This window comes from Parasteatoda tepidariorum, chromosome 9 (genome assembly GCF_982258835.1).
Source record: "Parasteatoda tepidariorum strain Cologne lab strain chromosome 9, Ptep-v5.0, whole genome shotgun sequence".
NCBI classification, from domain to species: Eukaryota; Metazoa; Arthropoda; class Arachnida; order Araneae; family Theridiidae; genus Parasteatoda; species Parasteatoda tepidariorum.
In genome coordinates, this window is record NC_141763.1 from 18470961 (window position 1) to 18486488 (window position 15528).

Consider the following 15528-nt stretch of genomic DNA (forward strand, 5'->3'; position numbering starts at 1 on the left):
TTTCAAAGTGGAAGCGTAATAAAATTAAATTCTTGGAAAAAAACTAACTGGATTTTTATCAAACAGATTGTTATGTTTATTTCAGCTCTGAGTTATCTGTTTTGAAAGATCAAATTCTCCCTCCTCGTTAGTTAAATTTATAGAGATTCATTTATTTTAAATTAATAAAACACAAATATATATATATATATATTTTTGAAAATAACATTTTCCTGATGAGGAGAACATTGAAACTATTGTGTGATGCATTATTTGTCCCCTTTTCTTTGTTTATAAACTTCAAATAATCTATTTGATTGATTATATTTTCATTAGTTCAGTGAAAAACATGTTTTTTTCCCTTTAATCTCCCTATCTTACTCGGTATGTTTGGATTGATAGAAGATGCCACTTATCTTTGTTTAAAAAGTAACAAGGGAATCGATAACAAGTCCCCGAGATCCGTTATTTCGGAACCGTTACTTTATAATAGTTTTTAATGAACTTGAATCATATTTCAGTACGAACACTATTACGATACACATCTTTAACCTAAAGTGTATTACTGAAACATAAAATACGCGTTTTGGTCTTTAAGCAGATGAACGAAAAATCCTTCTTTGTTTGCATACTTTAATTTGTGATTTCAAAAGTGAAATTTTTGAAAAATGTTACTTTTATTTTTAATCACTTTTTCAGGATTTTTTAGCACTCAAGTCTCGGCCTCAGGTAAGTTGTTTGTAATAATTACTAAAATAAATCTTTTCAAAATTATTTTACTGAAAAGATTTTATTATAATTTTTAAATTCTTGTATCCTACACAATTTTTTTTTTTTTTTTTGTGTGGATAATGTGATAAACACTTAAGAAACATAAACTTTGTTGATAAACATCAAAAACAAATTATTGCTGGTACTTTAAATATTATAGAAAACTAGTAGTAGTAGATAGTAGTTTTTGTTTAAAGATATCAAATAAATTCTTTTTACCTTTAGGTATGTTAACAGAATGGAAATTTACTACTACTTTATTTTATTACTACTTTAAAAACTTTGTTTTCAATAATAAGAAAAATTTAAATAACAGTAACAATTCAACAATTTTTTCTAAATTTGTTCAATAAATTAAGAAACTACAAAAAAATTTTTTAATTACCCCATAGACAAAGCTAACAATAACTATGCAATCTTCTGTAAAAAAATGAACTTTTAAATACGGAGTTAAAAAATAGTAACAATTTTAAGTTTAGTAATTTAAATAATAATATTGTCATTAAAATAATTTTAGCCTCATATAAGTGGCTATGAATTAAAATTAGCACTATACAATTCTATTGCGATTTTTGATTTCTAGGATCTTTTCAATAGCATTCCCCTTTATAAACTAAAACATGTCTTTTTGAATTATTACTAAGATTTTAATCATATCCTTAATTGTGATTTTGATTATTGGGAAATTCTGATTAATTTTTGCATTTTTAATAATTATCTTTACAATGGAAAAGATATTTTTCTTCAAATTGATGAAATACCACAATGACCTAATTTTCATCTTTTTCAGCTAACTTATTTTTGCACTACTATGAAAAAATTATGCTCTTAATATTAAATTTGTTTTCAGATTTATTGATGATTTAATTATCTTTAATTTTCAAGATTATACAATTTTATTAAGTAATATTTACCCCGAGGAGTTAATCTTGCTTCGTAATCATGATAAAAATATTACTTTGCATTATTAATGATGATAATATTACCATGATGATAATTTACATTTTTGGATTTGGGTATCATAAAAGAATAAAATATCTGCTCTGTTAATTTATACGATAAAAGGAATGATTTTAATTTTAATATCAATAAGCTAATTACTTGGAATTTTAATGTTTCTAAGAACATTGATTTAAATACCATTTTAATCAAATAAATATAATTAAAAGAATATGTACTAATGTTTATTTTTACAAAAGCAAATCAACAAACTCTTTCAAAATTTGAATAAAAACAAAGGATACCCAACTAACGTAATTAAATTCTATGTAAAATCATTGAGTTAATTGCATGTTATTGTAAATAAGTTTAATAAAAAACTTCTTTATTAATTTATATAATTTTTACCATGTGCAAATCCGTGGCCAAAATTTAAGTGCAAAACAGGCAATTAATGTTTCTTTCCTCTCTTTTTTTATTTTCTTAAACAAAAGTTAATTTTCTAAAATCATTAAAATTGTATAATTAAATATCAACCTTATTAATTGTCAACTTCTTTAAATTATCCAGTATATTATTACCTTGCGCACATCCATTTTCGGGCCCATCCTTGGTAACTTACAAATCAAAAGCGATTCAGTACTGCTGTAAGAACGCACTATAAAACAAAGTCCCGCTATTTATGCTTTTACCTTCTGTTTTCATATTTTGTAATCTGGCAATTTTATTACGAAAATATTTGAAATCTCCAAGTTCCATTCTCTCTAACTGCACCAAAAAAAATTTTCTTATTATTTAAAGTGATCAGTTTCACTTCATCTGCTTTGTTAATTGCCCATCATTCACTGCCATAAAAAACTATTGGTCTCACTAGTTTCTTGTACAACTATATTTTTGTTTCACAACTTAAGTATTTAGATTAGAGCTGGTTTCTCAATCCATGATAACATCTGTAAGCCATGTTGATTCAATTTTTAATTTTAATGTCATTAGTATTATTTATTGTGTAAGGTATCTATGCTTTATTCTCTGTTCTTCTCAAGTATTTGTTTGAAGCTGTGTATTTGATCTGTCGTTGATCTGCTTTTTTGAAATCTACACTGGTATTTGCCAAATACTCTGCTGGTATAGGTACCCAATCTTCCTGCCAGGCTGTTTGTCTGTATCTCGTATGATGCGTTCAAGAGAGTAATAGTTCTTACAGTCCAGCCTGCCTCCTTTTTTATTGGATCCATGTAACTATCTTCTCATTTAATGGGCATTTTTTCCACTGTCCGTACACGGATTATAATAGCGTGTATTTCTTTGATGAGTTTAGGCTCCTTTATGTTCAGGAACTTTGCATTGGTGCCATCTGGTCCTTTCAAACTGTTGTTAAAGTTCTTTATCACTCTAAACTTCACCCAAGGAAGGTTGCCTAGTTCCGCGTCTTGTGGGTGTTCTTATTATATCTTCCTCTCTTCCCTCTAAGTATCTTTTCTATCAAGAGTTCTTTTAAATTGTTCTCCTAAGTATTATCATTAATAAATTCATCGTTTTCATCACGACTTGTGTCAGTTCTGGGGGAGAACTCTTTTTTAGCCTTGTTTACTACCTTGTAAAACTTTTTTGCTTTCTTTTGCCGTTTATGGTGTTCTATTTCCTTATATATTTCCTCCCGTTACTTTCTTTTCTTTCGTTTCAACATTCTTTTTTCGCGTCTTCTCTTTTTATTCTTCCTTTGCATTTCTGGTGTAATGTTTCGGTATCTTCAGCTGTTGTATGTTCGATTTTTTCTTTCATTAATTATTTCACATTCCACGACAAACCAGTCCTTTGATTTCGTTTTTATTATGAGTAGCAGAGTTTCCTTAGCTAATTCTATTACGTTTGGATGATTTTTAAACATTCTACCATATACTAAGGTTTTCTCAAAATTTTGTTTTTATATGTAAACTAGGAGGCCAACTGCACCATTTTCTGAAAACTGCTTCATCCAAAATCATTACAGACAGAGGATGATCAAAATAATGGAAACACTTTTCTATACTAACTCTATGTTAAGCATTTTTTTCTTTTAGCAGCAAATGTTTTCTCATCTGGAAAAACTGCTGGCACTATTTGAAAGATCAAGTTTGAGGATTTTAGAAATGGTGTCTTTTTACCCATGTGAGCTTTGCTTCGACCAATATGAGAGTTATGAAGTTAAGAACTTATTTCCTCGATCTAATATAGAAATTGCAACCCATATGAAACTGTTTCCGAAATTGCCGGTAAAGCCACAAAGAAGTTATTTACTTCCTCTTCCTCATTTTGCTCAATCTGAACTTTACGTGGGTAAAGAAACACAATTACTAAAAGTTTCAAACATGATCTTTCATAGATTTTTTTAATTATTTTGATAAACCCTTGAGTTAAAACATTAAATTTTACAATCACCAGGACACTCGCATCTTTATGTAAGCCTGAAAAATTATTATTATTATTTTATTTTGGATTTTACTTTAAAATATTTCGTAAAACAGGTGCAAAAATATTACAAGTTTAATTCAAAACTATTGCTTTTCAAACGGTTCCATTGCAATACTAAAGCCTTGATATTTTAAAAATTGTTCAGTCAAAAATTGTTGTTAAGTCTGCCTAAACCTCATTCATGCAGGATCTATATTAAGTTAATATGTTATGATTAAATATTCTCTCATGAAATATTGAATTGGGAATACTTTTTGTTAAATAAAAAGCTGTATAAAAATTGTTTTATTTTTTATAACATTAAATTACGAAATTGCTCAAAACTTTTTATTATACTTTCTAAACTTTATTTCACAGTTTTGGTCTTCCAAAAAACTTTAGGTTACCTGAACTTTTAAATTCGCAATCGCAACGTTTGAATACGCCCTCTAGCGGGAGCCTGAAAATATCAGGCATTTATTTATTATGTTTTCACTCAGTTCCATCAGAATCATTGGCAGAGTCAGACGCCAATTTAAGCAGCAAATAAGAAGCAAAATTTCCCTAAGGAAAAAGCCGAAGAACTTGAAAAAACTCTCCACAACATTAGTAAATCTTTCAGAAACAGAATGCCAAGCATTTTGAAGAAAAATTCCTCAGTAATTTCTAACTTCTATTATCAACAAACTTGCAACTGTTAACTTCCGATTTCGGAATCGCATACTGTTACAGATGTGTGTATTACGGTAAAATACATTTTTGCTGTCTTCAGTTCATTACAAATTAAAGTGAAATCAACATTGCTTTCTTCATTCCAATGAATAAATGTGAATTCAGAACGTACAGAACTGCAATAGTTATAGAATATTCTTCTTCTTTATAGAATAGTACATATTTCTGTATCTATATAATTCGGAAAACAACAACAAGGAATCATCCGAATTTCTTGAAATAGTATCATTTGTGCTGATTATTAATAAATTTGTATCGTTTTCTTGGCAAGTATTTTTTAGTTTAGAAAGAATAATTTCAACTTGAATTCAGCTATTCTGTTTTCAAGTTACATAATGAAATTCAGATCGAGATTATACAATTATAAAATTTTTGCTGTGTGGTATGTTATCTAATCCAGGATAATTTGATGATAATTTTCTATAGAATGGTTTTCTAAGTCCGATTATGAATTTTTAAAAAAAACAAAACATGAATGTTTCTTATTTTAATGTGAGGAATTTTTAGAATTGTTTTTTTTCGTAAACATTTTCTATTTTGCGTTTTTAGTTTCTAAGTAATGATTTTTATTGAAGCTTAAATTTTTTGATAAAAATTGTTGTCAAAAAACTTTTTTTACAAAAATAAGTTATATAAAATTATGAAGCTTATGTATACTTTTTGCTTACTTTAATGTTTGAAGTAATATGATTCTTGAAACTATAGAATGTAAAGTTTAAATAGGCCTTTCTTGTTATATCATTAAATTTAGTAAAACTATTTCTCAGGCATTAGGTTTTAACTCTTATAAGAAGATACATATTGTTTTCTGTTTATTTACAAATATTTTTCCGATGTGTTTTGGATGTTCCTTCTCTAAAAAAAAAGAGATACCATTTTGTTTTCGTTTGCATTAGAGAGAATATCGACATTTCTCTTTTTTTAAATTTAATAAGCCACAATAAAGATGGAACGTTACAATGCTGCACGCTACATTACTCTGGAATTAAAGACGCTTCCAGAGTAACCGAATGACTGTTCATACAGAAATGGCAGGTATTCGTCTCATACAACAACGCCCCCTACAGTTCGTTGCGATACCGAATTATGCATTAGTGTTTGCGATAGCGATATGCATTAGTGTTTCATATAATACAGATTTTCGAATTATATGCTAAAGCTTAAATTTTGCACTTGTTGAATAATAATTTTTATGTAATGGCAGGTTATGCAGCCTATTGCGACCAAGTATCGAGATTTAATGGTACAATTGAAGATAGACATGTTTCGTCAAGAGGATATAATTCAGATTCTAGTAGCATACATTATCGCTGTTGGAAGATTTCCGTACCGGATGATCATTTCATTCGTATAAAATTTCAGACTATAAATTTTGAAAATGAGGTAAAATTTTTAACTTTGTTTATGTGTTTGTATTTATATTATATACAGGGTGTCTCAGTTAAGCGTTTCAGAACTTCTAAGAGGGGTAGGGGGCATCCTGACGACTCGAAATCATATAGCAATGTGGGGTCGGAAATGCTTTCCTGAAGCGGTGACGTACACAGAAGCACCATAAAGAAAAGAGACCGTAAGAGAAAAATCGTTTTAATAATACATTGAAAAAAGCATAAGGCACATGGGCCAAAGTAAGTGTTCGAAGTTTCTGCCACCGACTACAATGTACACCTCACATCTCCGGCGCATGGACAATCGAACATTCTGCAATACTCCAGGCATATCTCGAAGGCAGCTACTGCGATTCTTGCAACCAGCATTATCAACAGGGGAGTCATAAACCAGTGTTTTCATATGACTCCAGAAATCAAGACATGATTGGTCGGGTGACCGAGGAGGCCATATAATTTTTTCTATGTATTATTATAGCGATTTTTCACTTACGGCCTCTTTTCTTTATGGTGTTTATGTGTACGTCACCGCTTCAGGAAAGCATTTCCGACCTTGCGTTGCTATATGATTTCGAGTCGTCAGGATGCCCCCTACCCCTCTTAGAAATTCTGAAACGCTTAACTGAGACACCCTGTATGTATTTTGTATGACAAATCATATTATTTATTATTCTTACATATTTTAATTAAATGTATCTATTTATTTTTTACTCACTGTTGAACTCAAATTGATGCATCGTACAGGGGAAAAGATTTTCTTTTAACACATTTTGGATTTTTTTCCAGTATTTCATCTGGTTTTTCATCATATATTTCAGCAATTGGAAAATAACTAGAGAAGTTTTAGTGCCCATATTTAACAATAAGTTTCCATATTTTTAGGCAATGCTTTACGATTCGTATGAATACTTTATTTAATAACCCTTTGCATACTGTGCACCGTATTCTACCGTCACGGCTGGTCCACAAGTAGCACCAGTCGTGAGGAACAGGTTAAAAACAACAAAAAGCTTTCGAAATATTCAAATGGAGGATCATATAAAAGAACAAAAATTGTTTATGAACGAGAATAAAAGACCATTTCATGTGCTAAGATTAAAAAAAAAAAATAGAGAAGAAAAGAATATCAATCAGAAATATACCTACGTTATTTTTTAAGAATGTTTTTTCCTCGCTAAAATTTAATTTTTTTACTTTGATTGACTCAACCTATATCTGATATCCTAAGTCACAGCATCATCCTCTTAAAATGTTGGTCCCCATACCCTTAGATGAGTAATAGGGTGCAGAGGCCTTTATGACTTCTCTAACATGGCCCCTTTCCGTTATACAAATAGTCTTCAAAATTGGCGGGAAATATAAAATATTAGTATTAAAAACATCTCCCTACTACCTTCGTTTTTTTTTTAAAAAAAAGTAAACTATTCGTGACTACAACTACTTATTAAGAGTTGAAATCAGCGAATACAATCCCGTACTGTTTTTGGTTCTGTGGGATATTGGGATTGAGATCTGCTAATCCAGAGGATTGACAAGTTTAATGATAGCATTCCATTTAAACTTCCAATTAGTTTAAAAAGTTACAACTGACAATAGAGGGAAGTAAGTACAGGGTGAGCCAGTCAAACCTGCATTTTTGAAAAGGGCGGGAGAGCAGTGAAAGTGGGCCAGAGCGAGTTACGCAGGTTACCATTGCGTCCCCCACAACTAAGCATTTCATTCGCCATGGAGCAGTGGTCTAAACAAAAACGTTCGTTCGCTGTGAAAGCGTTTTACCAAAGTGGTAGTTGTGCAGCCGCTCAGCGTCGTTTCCGGACGAATTTTCAAATTAGTCGAAATAGGCCAGTGCCGTCTGTTAATTCAATCAAATTGTGGGTGAAAAACTTTGAAGCAATTGGTGATCGAGAGAATTCCTCAGCGTATGCTCCGTGAAGGGAAGGGCAGTTTCAGAAATCGCCTACAAGAATGTCTCGATCGGGAAGGACACCATCTTACTGGCGTTATTTTTAAACAGTGAATGTTGTTTCTTAAATGCTTTTTAATGCAGATTAAGATAGTAACAATAAAATTTTGAAATATACATCCGTTTATTTTTCACAGTCATTTCAAGAATGCAGGTTTGACTGGCTTACCCTGTATATAAGAGAACAAAAAACTCCTAAATAACGTGGCATTTAAACTTTTGTAAAGAAAATGTCGAGAGAATTATGAAAATCATGATCTTACCTTTTTAGTGTTAAAAAAAAAGAATCCAAAATACATAACGAATCCCACGAGCCGACTCCTATTCTGGATAGAATTTTATTGGCGAGTAAATTCCATTGTTGTTGGTTTTATAGATAATAAATAATCATACTCAACTTTAAGTAATCCATATTCTTCTAAAGGACTTTTTTGTTGATTATAGCGTCAATTTCTTTTCCCTCATAATTTTTCCTTATACGGGAACATGTATTTTTTTTTCTAACTGTAGTCCGTCTATTAATTCCGTCCGATAATTTTTCTGGTCCATCTTCTCCTTTTTCAATAACTTGTTTTAATTTCTACCCTTATCTTCTAACACTTTGACGAAATCTTACATAATCCTATAACAATTATTTAAGAAATAATTCGGGCTTTAAAATAACTATTTAAATGTTTTATAAAAGTGTCAGTGAATGCTTTGAAAAACAGTCAACAATACCTTTAGTTAGTTAAATAATTTTTACACATAAAGACTTGTTGAGAATGCTCCCGAGAAGCAAATCTAGCTAAGAAAAGTAAATTCAAGTTTAAAAATGTCGAATAAATTTCAACATGTAAAAACAAATATGGTTATCGATAGTGCATTTCATGAAAAAAACTAGTGAATAGCTTTAAAAAACTAAATATTTTATTTTAGTTTCAAAATATGGCGATACTGAACATAATATGCATTACTGATACTGATATGTTGATATAAACTGATATTTTAAAACTTTACAGGATTGCGACAATACATATTTAGAAATTACCATGAAAAACACAGATGAAGGATATTATTTTTGCAGAATGTATGAAGTATTTACACGTACAACTGTTCTGTATGCATTTACACCTATAACTGCTCTTTCAGATGTACACATAAGATTTACTGCTTATTATACAGCAAATTTTGAGCTAGACTATGAAATTAGTAGGTTGCAATCTTTTGTTATTAATTTATATTTCACGATATATTAAGATAGTCTTTAAAGTAAGGCGTGATCAATCCTATATTTTAGTTGCCCGCCGTTTTATCTAATTCAGTATAATCTATATTATATAAAACGCTAATACGTACGTATGTATCAATAAAACCGATAATATTTCTTTTCTCGCGCTGGCAACAGTTTTCATTTTTAATTGATTGGATTCGGCGCGCAAGAGCACATAGTGAGCACCATATGGCTAATCTATATTATATAAAACGCTAATGCGTTTTAATTGATAGGCTTCGGCGCGCAAGAGCACGTTGTGAGCATCATATATGTCTAAACGGGTGAATTCTCACCGAATTATCAAAAAAATTCTCACAAAATTATCCTCATCGAATCCGATGCTTTACATCCGGCGTTCAGTACTATTTCATATTGTTTTCCAACACGTGGCTTTAGCCCTCTGGTGGGAAAGACTTTAAAACAAAACTTACAACAGTTACTTTTCTCAACAACTGAAATTTAGAATAGTGTGATTAAGAAAAATATGTGAACTGTTTGCAGTTTCAAATTAATATTGAAATGCACAGGTTTAGAATTTTCTACAGTGAAAAGTTTTCGGAACTTCAGTGTTCAAGAAAGTATACAAAAGCTAGACGTTAAGAACGTATCCAATGAGCGAGCAAAGCGAGTATCGGATTGTGAAGCAATCCGAAATGAACTGCGAAGACAGTTCCGGGGGTTGGCGAGCGCTAGCGAGCAGGGGGCGAAGCCTCCTAGTAATACATAAAATACTAAAATAAATAGAGTGGGAAACAAAATTTTTCAATCGATACTTGAAAGCAGGGCTCGAAAAACCGCACGTCCTCGGCGGTCAAAAATTCCCCGCAGATAACAAATTTCTGGAATCCGACGTCCGCGCGGACGGCCATTTTCCTGTTAATGTTCATGATACATTTTCAAGTTTTGTTATCTTACAAGAGTCTACCGCCTCACTTCTAAAATGACCCTTTAATCTAGAAATACAGTAACATACTGCACATGGTGGAATTGATGTTTTCTCTGCCTGGGAGTACTGCAGAGGTTGAAATGAACTTTCAAAAAAACACATTACGTACTGGTCTTAAACAAGGAGCGTTAAACGCAATTATGAACATCTACCTAAATGGAAAACCCCTTTTAGATTTCTGTGCAGAAACCTCTGTGAATCATTGGCTTGATTATGGAACTGGTCATATTTGATTCATTTAAAAAACGCAGTACCCTCGGATAAACTGACACTTCAGATAACTTGACCTTTGTCATTTAAATTATTTCACTTGGGTGACCGCTTGGATTAGTCTGCGTAGGGATCGAGGGTGTGCGGTATTGGACCTCGTTAAGCTGTTCTACCGTAAAGTGCTCGACTTCACGTTCAAGTTGTCGGGCTACCGAAGCGGGGGTGCCATCCGCTCTGCAGAGGATCGAAATTGTGATGGCATGTCTTCGGATCATTCTCGGGGATGTTCCCCAGACTGTTGCCAATGGCCCATTGTGCAGCTCTAGTGCGACGTGAATGAACTACAACTACAACGACTGCAATAGATTTAAAGCAACACGAGTGACAGAAAGCATTATTTTATTACAGGGTTGCCAGCTTTTTACCCTTTTTGTAAAAATTTCTTCTAATGGTAGTTGTCCCGCAGTAGACTGATCGTTAAGACACGGTTTCTAACAGATTACCGAAGTCAAGCATCACTGGCTGCGACGTAAATGAAAGACAACAACTACAACAAACCAAATGGTAGTTAAGTTTATGTTTCAATGTATTATTTTTTTATTCGTTTAAACATATTCTCCACACCACTACTACAAATAAATTATTTAAAATATGCAACGCCATTTTGTTCCAACTCTTTCGTAAACGTGGGGATAGCGGGTTCGAATCCCGTTGCTACCTTAGATGCATATTCGAGCTATCCTTCTCTGTATTGTGCTGTCCCGCAGTGGACTGATCGTTAAGACACGGTTCCCAGCAGATCACCGAAGTAAAGCATCACTGGTTACGGTCAGTGTGCGGGTGGGTGACCACTTGGGACCAAGGGTGTGCGTAGGGACCAAGGGTGTGCAGTATTGGTCCTCGTTAAACTGTGCTACCGTAAAGTGCTCGACTTCGCGCGCAGGTCGTCGGGCTACCGAAGCGGGGGTGCCATCCCCTCCGCAGAGGATCAAAATTGTGATGGCATGTCTTCGGATCATCCTCCGGGATGTTTCCCAGACCGTCGCCAATAGCCCATTGTGCAGCTCTAGTGCGACGTAAATTAACAACAACAACTGTATTGTGCTATCTGTCCTTCTATTCGACAAAGGATTACAAGCCTAAATTGAGCACACATGCCTGCAAATGTATGTAATTCCAATAAATCCAACTCTTTCGTGCTGAGTTTTAAAAGTGTTGGCAAAATTATCAAAAATTCTGAAAGATTTGGTAATTATATGTTCACCATTTTTTAAAAAATATTTTGCAGAAAAGCGTAGTAGTTGGCAAGCCTACTATGTCATTTAATGCTTTGGTTTCGTTTTGCTATTCTCAAAACGTGCTGGCATATATAATTAACATGGATAATATAAATGAATTAGAAATATTTCAATAGATACAGTAATGTTGATAAAAGTGCAAAATGCTGCAACAGACTAATCATAAATAAACAGAGAAAACATTCTTTAAATGGATAAGGGGAGAGGTGGGTGCTAATGCGTTTCAAGATCCCTTAAATTTTGCTTTCTCTTTTATTTACAGATCCCGTACTAACTCTTGGGAAATCGGTTTACATTATGTCTAGGGAAGTTAGCCTTTCCCCCCTATGCATATTCCTTAGTGCAGCGGTGGGAAAATATGGAACACCAAAATACAGTATGATATACAACAAATTTTCGGTGGCCCGAATAGTTTCTTGAATTCTTTGCTGTTGCCCTCATTCGGAAAGTGTGGAAATGAGAAAATATATCATGGAATACGCATCGGATTGAGAATTTCAAAATACTTGCTAGTATTTCAAACAACAGGGAAGGATGTGGAATTGAGTTTATGAAAAGTCTAACACGTGTGGAAGTATTGCACGCGTGTTAGACTTTTGGTCTAAAGCGTATTTAGGTATTCAACTGTTTCTATACTTTTCGGACACTCAGTATAGCAATTCATCAGGAAATGTTTATTGAAAAAAATCCCTTCACTGCGACATTGATTCAATAATCCATATAAAGTAATTTTAGATCAACACAGTTTTTTTCTTGGTATAATGGAAGCACTGATAGGCAAGTATATTATTGTTTAAATTGCTGATGTCGTGATGTCTAAATAGCTTCTGTCTAAATAGCTGTTGTTTGTTATTCAAATTTGCATGCCGTGACTGTCTATAATTTTGTTACAGAACACGTTGAATGTTCTCGTTCAGACAGTTTCCACTGCACATCTTATTCCTGCATTCCGAAGTCACGTGTTTGTGATGAAGTACTGGATTGTTTGAATGGCGCAGATGAAGCTGGCTGCGGTAATCGGAATTACATATTTAATTTTGTATACGTTATTTGAAATTGGATATACGATAATCTACGTCCCAGACTTTTTTATTCCCACTAAATTGTCCCAGGAAACGGAAATATTTGTGAGTTTGACACGTTGCTGTAACAACAAATTAACATTGAATACAGTATTTTACACTGCTAGACGATCGCTAGGAACTGACTACAAATGGCTGCATTGCTCAGAAACAATTAAATATGGTTAAATTCCGAGTGAAATAAAAGAATTCCTGAATGTTAGGACATTTAAAAGAGATAATTTATTGTTCTCTGAAACCCAGATGGTTTGAAACGTGTTCAAAGAACAAAATAATCATTTTGTGCAAAAAATGTAAAAATCAAAAAATTGCAAATACCATTTGTAGATATTCTGGAATAAGATATCAATAGAGGGTATGACCACCATGAAGAGCAATTTCATGTCGTGGCATTCTTAGTACAATAGTATTTGGCAGCTATTTGGGGTGATTTGTTCCACTCCTCTGTTGGTTTCAACTGAACAACTGAAAGGGTGTCCTTGCTTATTTCAGGGCATTCTCGTCCAGCAACACTCCTCCCCAAATCAACCCACACTAAAGATATGCTGACCATAAGATGCGTTGAATATCCTTGATCTGAACATACTCCTCGACAGCAGCTGTTCAATGACATGTTGTTCATAAAAACAAGCTTATACGGATAGCAGCACAGAACAAGTGAACACAAGGCAGCAGAATATCATTATTGTAGCGTTGGCCAATCAAGCCCTCAGACTGACATACGATCGTTAATCGTAATATCAGTACATACCTTGTCCCAACATTTATGTCCCTTTCCTGTATATTTATTTGACTATGCGCAGTGAAATTTTTGCGACTGATCGCTTGGAGTTGACAATCAGACGAGTAACTGAATCTACTCTCATCTGAGAATAGTGCATAAGCCCACATCCTCTTCGCTCCAATTAATGCTAAATACATCATTTCAAACGGGAGCAAGACGGTGACGTCTGGACAAAGGTATGCATTCAATATAATTCTCCTGCTTGCAAGCGTCTGACAGTTTTTTTGCAAGATTCGCTTCCCAGTAGCAGCCTGAAACTGATTTGCTGTTTGTCTGACTGTACTACACCGTTTCTCTTTGTCGATAATATTAAGTTCTTGTCTGGCGTCGTACATGGAACACAACCTCCCTCTAGACCAGGGGTGTCAAACTCAAAAACTAACTTGTGCCAAGTAAACAGAGCTTAACTTTAGGTGAGCCGCAAAAAAAAATAATCAATGTTCATAGAAACAAATATTTTTATTTTTAATCATACATTGTAATAAACATATATAAAGTTAAATTATTGTTTGATACTTGACATCTCTTCTCTGCTACTATCTCTCCTATGTCGGGAGAAATTTTATTGGCCGAGACTACTTTCAAAATCGACCCAACGTGAGCGTTACTAATACGGTTTCGGACAGGAGATTTACTTCCATTCATAACGGAAAATAATTGCTCACACTGTTTAGTACTTCCAAACATGGAAATAATTTCATATGCGAATTTTCGAGTATTTTCAAACCTTGCCTGTAAATATTTGTAAAATTTAGGCACATCCACTTCAATGAATTTTTGCCTTCAAATTTGAGTCGCACTGAATCTCAATCACTTCCATTTGCATATAACTGGGTACTGAGTCTATATTTATTGAGAAAATCGAAGAAAACAAACAAAATTTGACTTCCGAAGAATTAAAATCTTTAAACCTTGTTTCAAATTCTGTTCTAAGATTTAAAATTTTTTCTGCGTATTTTTGATACGATGCAGTATCCCTGGAAGGGCAGGTGCCGCAAGCCAATTAGAATGTTACATTTTCGCGTGTGCAATTTAAAATTATCTGAATAGTTTATAAATAAAGTATGTTATAATTTTATATGCTAGTTTCCTTTCTAATTCACATTTTTATTTTATTTTTACTTTGCGTCCGATATATTGACTGGGCCGCAAAAATGTTCATCTCGGGCAGCATGCGGCCCGCGAGTTTGACACCCCAGCTCTAGACGTTTGTTGTTTGAAAGTTGTTTTTCAGTTGTTTGAAATGATTTCCAAAGCCTTTGGCAAAGTCTATTATATTTCGGCCTTCTTCAATCTTACCGATAATACGACCACGTGTAAAAGCATTTAAATTACGTGGGAAAACATATAAAAAATTGCAAGTTCATCACTTTATTGCTTTCCTTCAAATCTTAATTTTGAACAACTCTCAACACGCGTAAAATCCTTTATATCTCTTATCAGCGTTCTCCAATCATATCCAGTTATCAGCGTTTATGTGTCAAACCAATTGGACAGCCCAAAATTTGCATACGCAAAACACATCTTACTGTAACGCGCACTAGGTGCTATTTTCTACATTTTCCTACTTTCAATTCTGAGGTTGTCATCGTTGCTGTTAACATTCGTCTTTGGCAATTGTCCAGCAGTATATTAGGCAGTAAATGTTATTCCCAATAAAAATTTCCAAGTGGACGTAGTGTTTCTTTCGTCGTATAACCAATTACTTACAATTATTAAAATTTTCGGTGATGTATTTAATGTATTCGAAA

At 33.1% G+C, this 15528-nt stretch overlaps 1 protein-coding gene across 5 annotated transcripts in view; it reads left to right on the forward strand.

Annotated features, from left to right (window-relative positions):
- Nucleotides 1–338: 338 nt before the first annotated feature.
- Nucleotides 339–15528, forward strand: part of LOC107445767 (uncharacterized) — a 47969-nt gene continuing 32779 nt past the window's right edge. The window contains exons 1-4 of one of the 5 annotated variants that reach the window (XM_087150969.1): nucleotides 339–708; nucleotides 6056–6234; nucleotides 9204–9393; nucleotides 12805–12924. In XM_087150969.1, coding sequence (XP_087007095.1) covers nucleotides 648–708; nucleotides 6056–6234; nucleotides 9204–9393; nucleotides 12805–12924 — 550 coding nt within the window. In that variant the 5' untranslated portion in view covers nucleotides 339–647. The remainder of the gene's footprint in view (nucleotides 709–6055; nucleotides 6235–9203; nucleotides 9394–12804; nucleotides 12925–15528) is intronic. The other 4 variants (XM_087150972.1, XM_087150970.1, XM_087150973.1 and 1 more) reach the window with 4 other exon arrangements.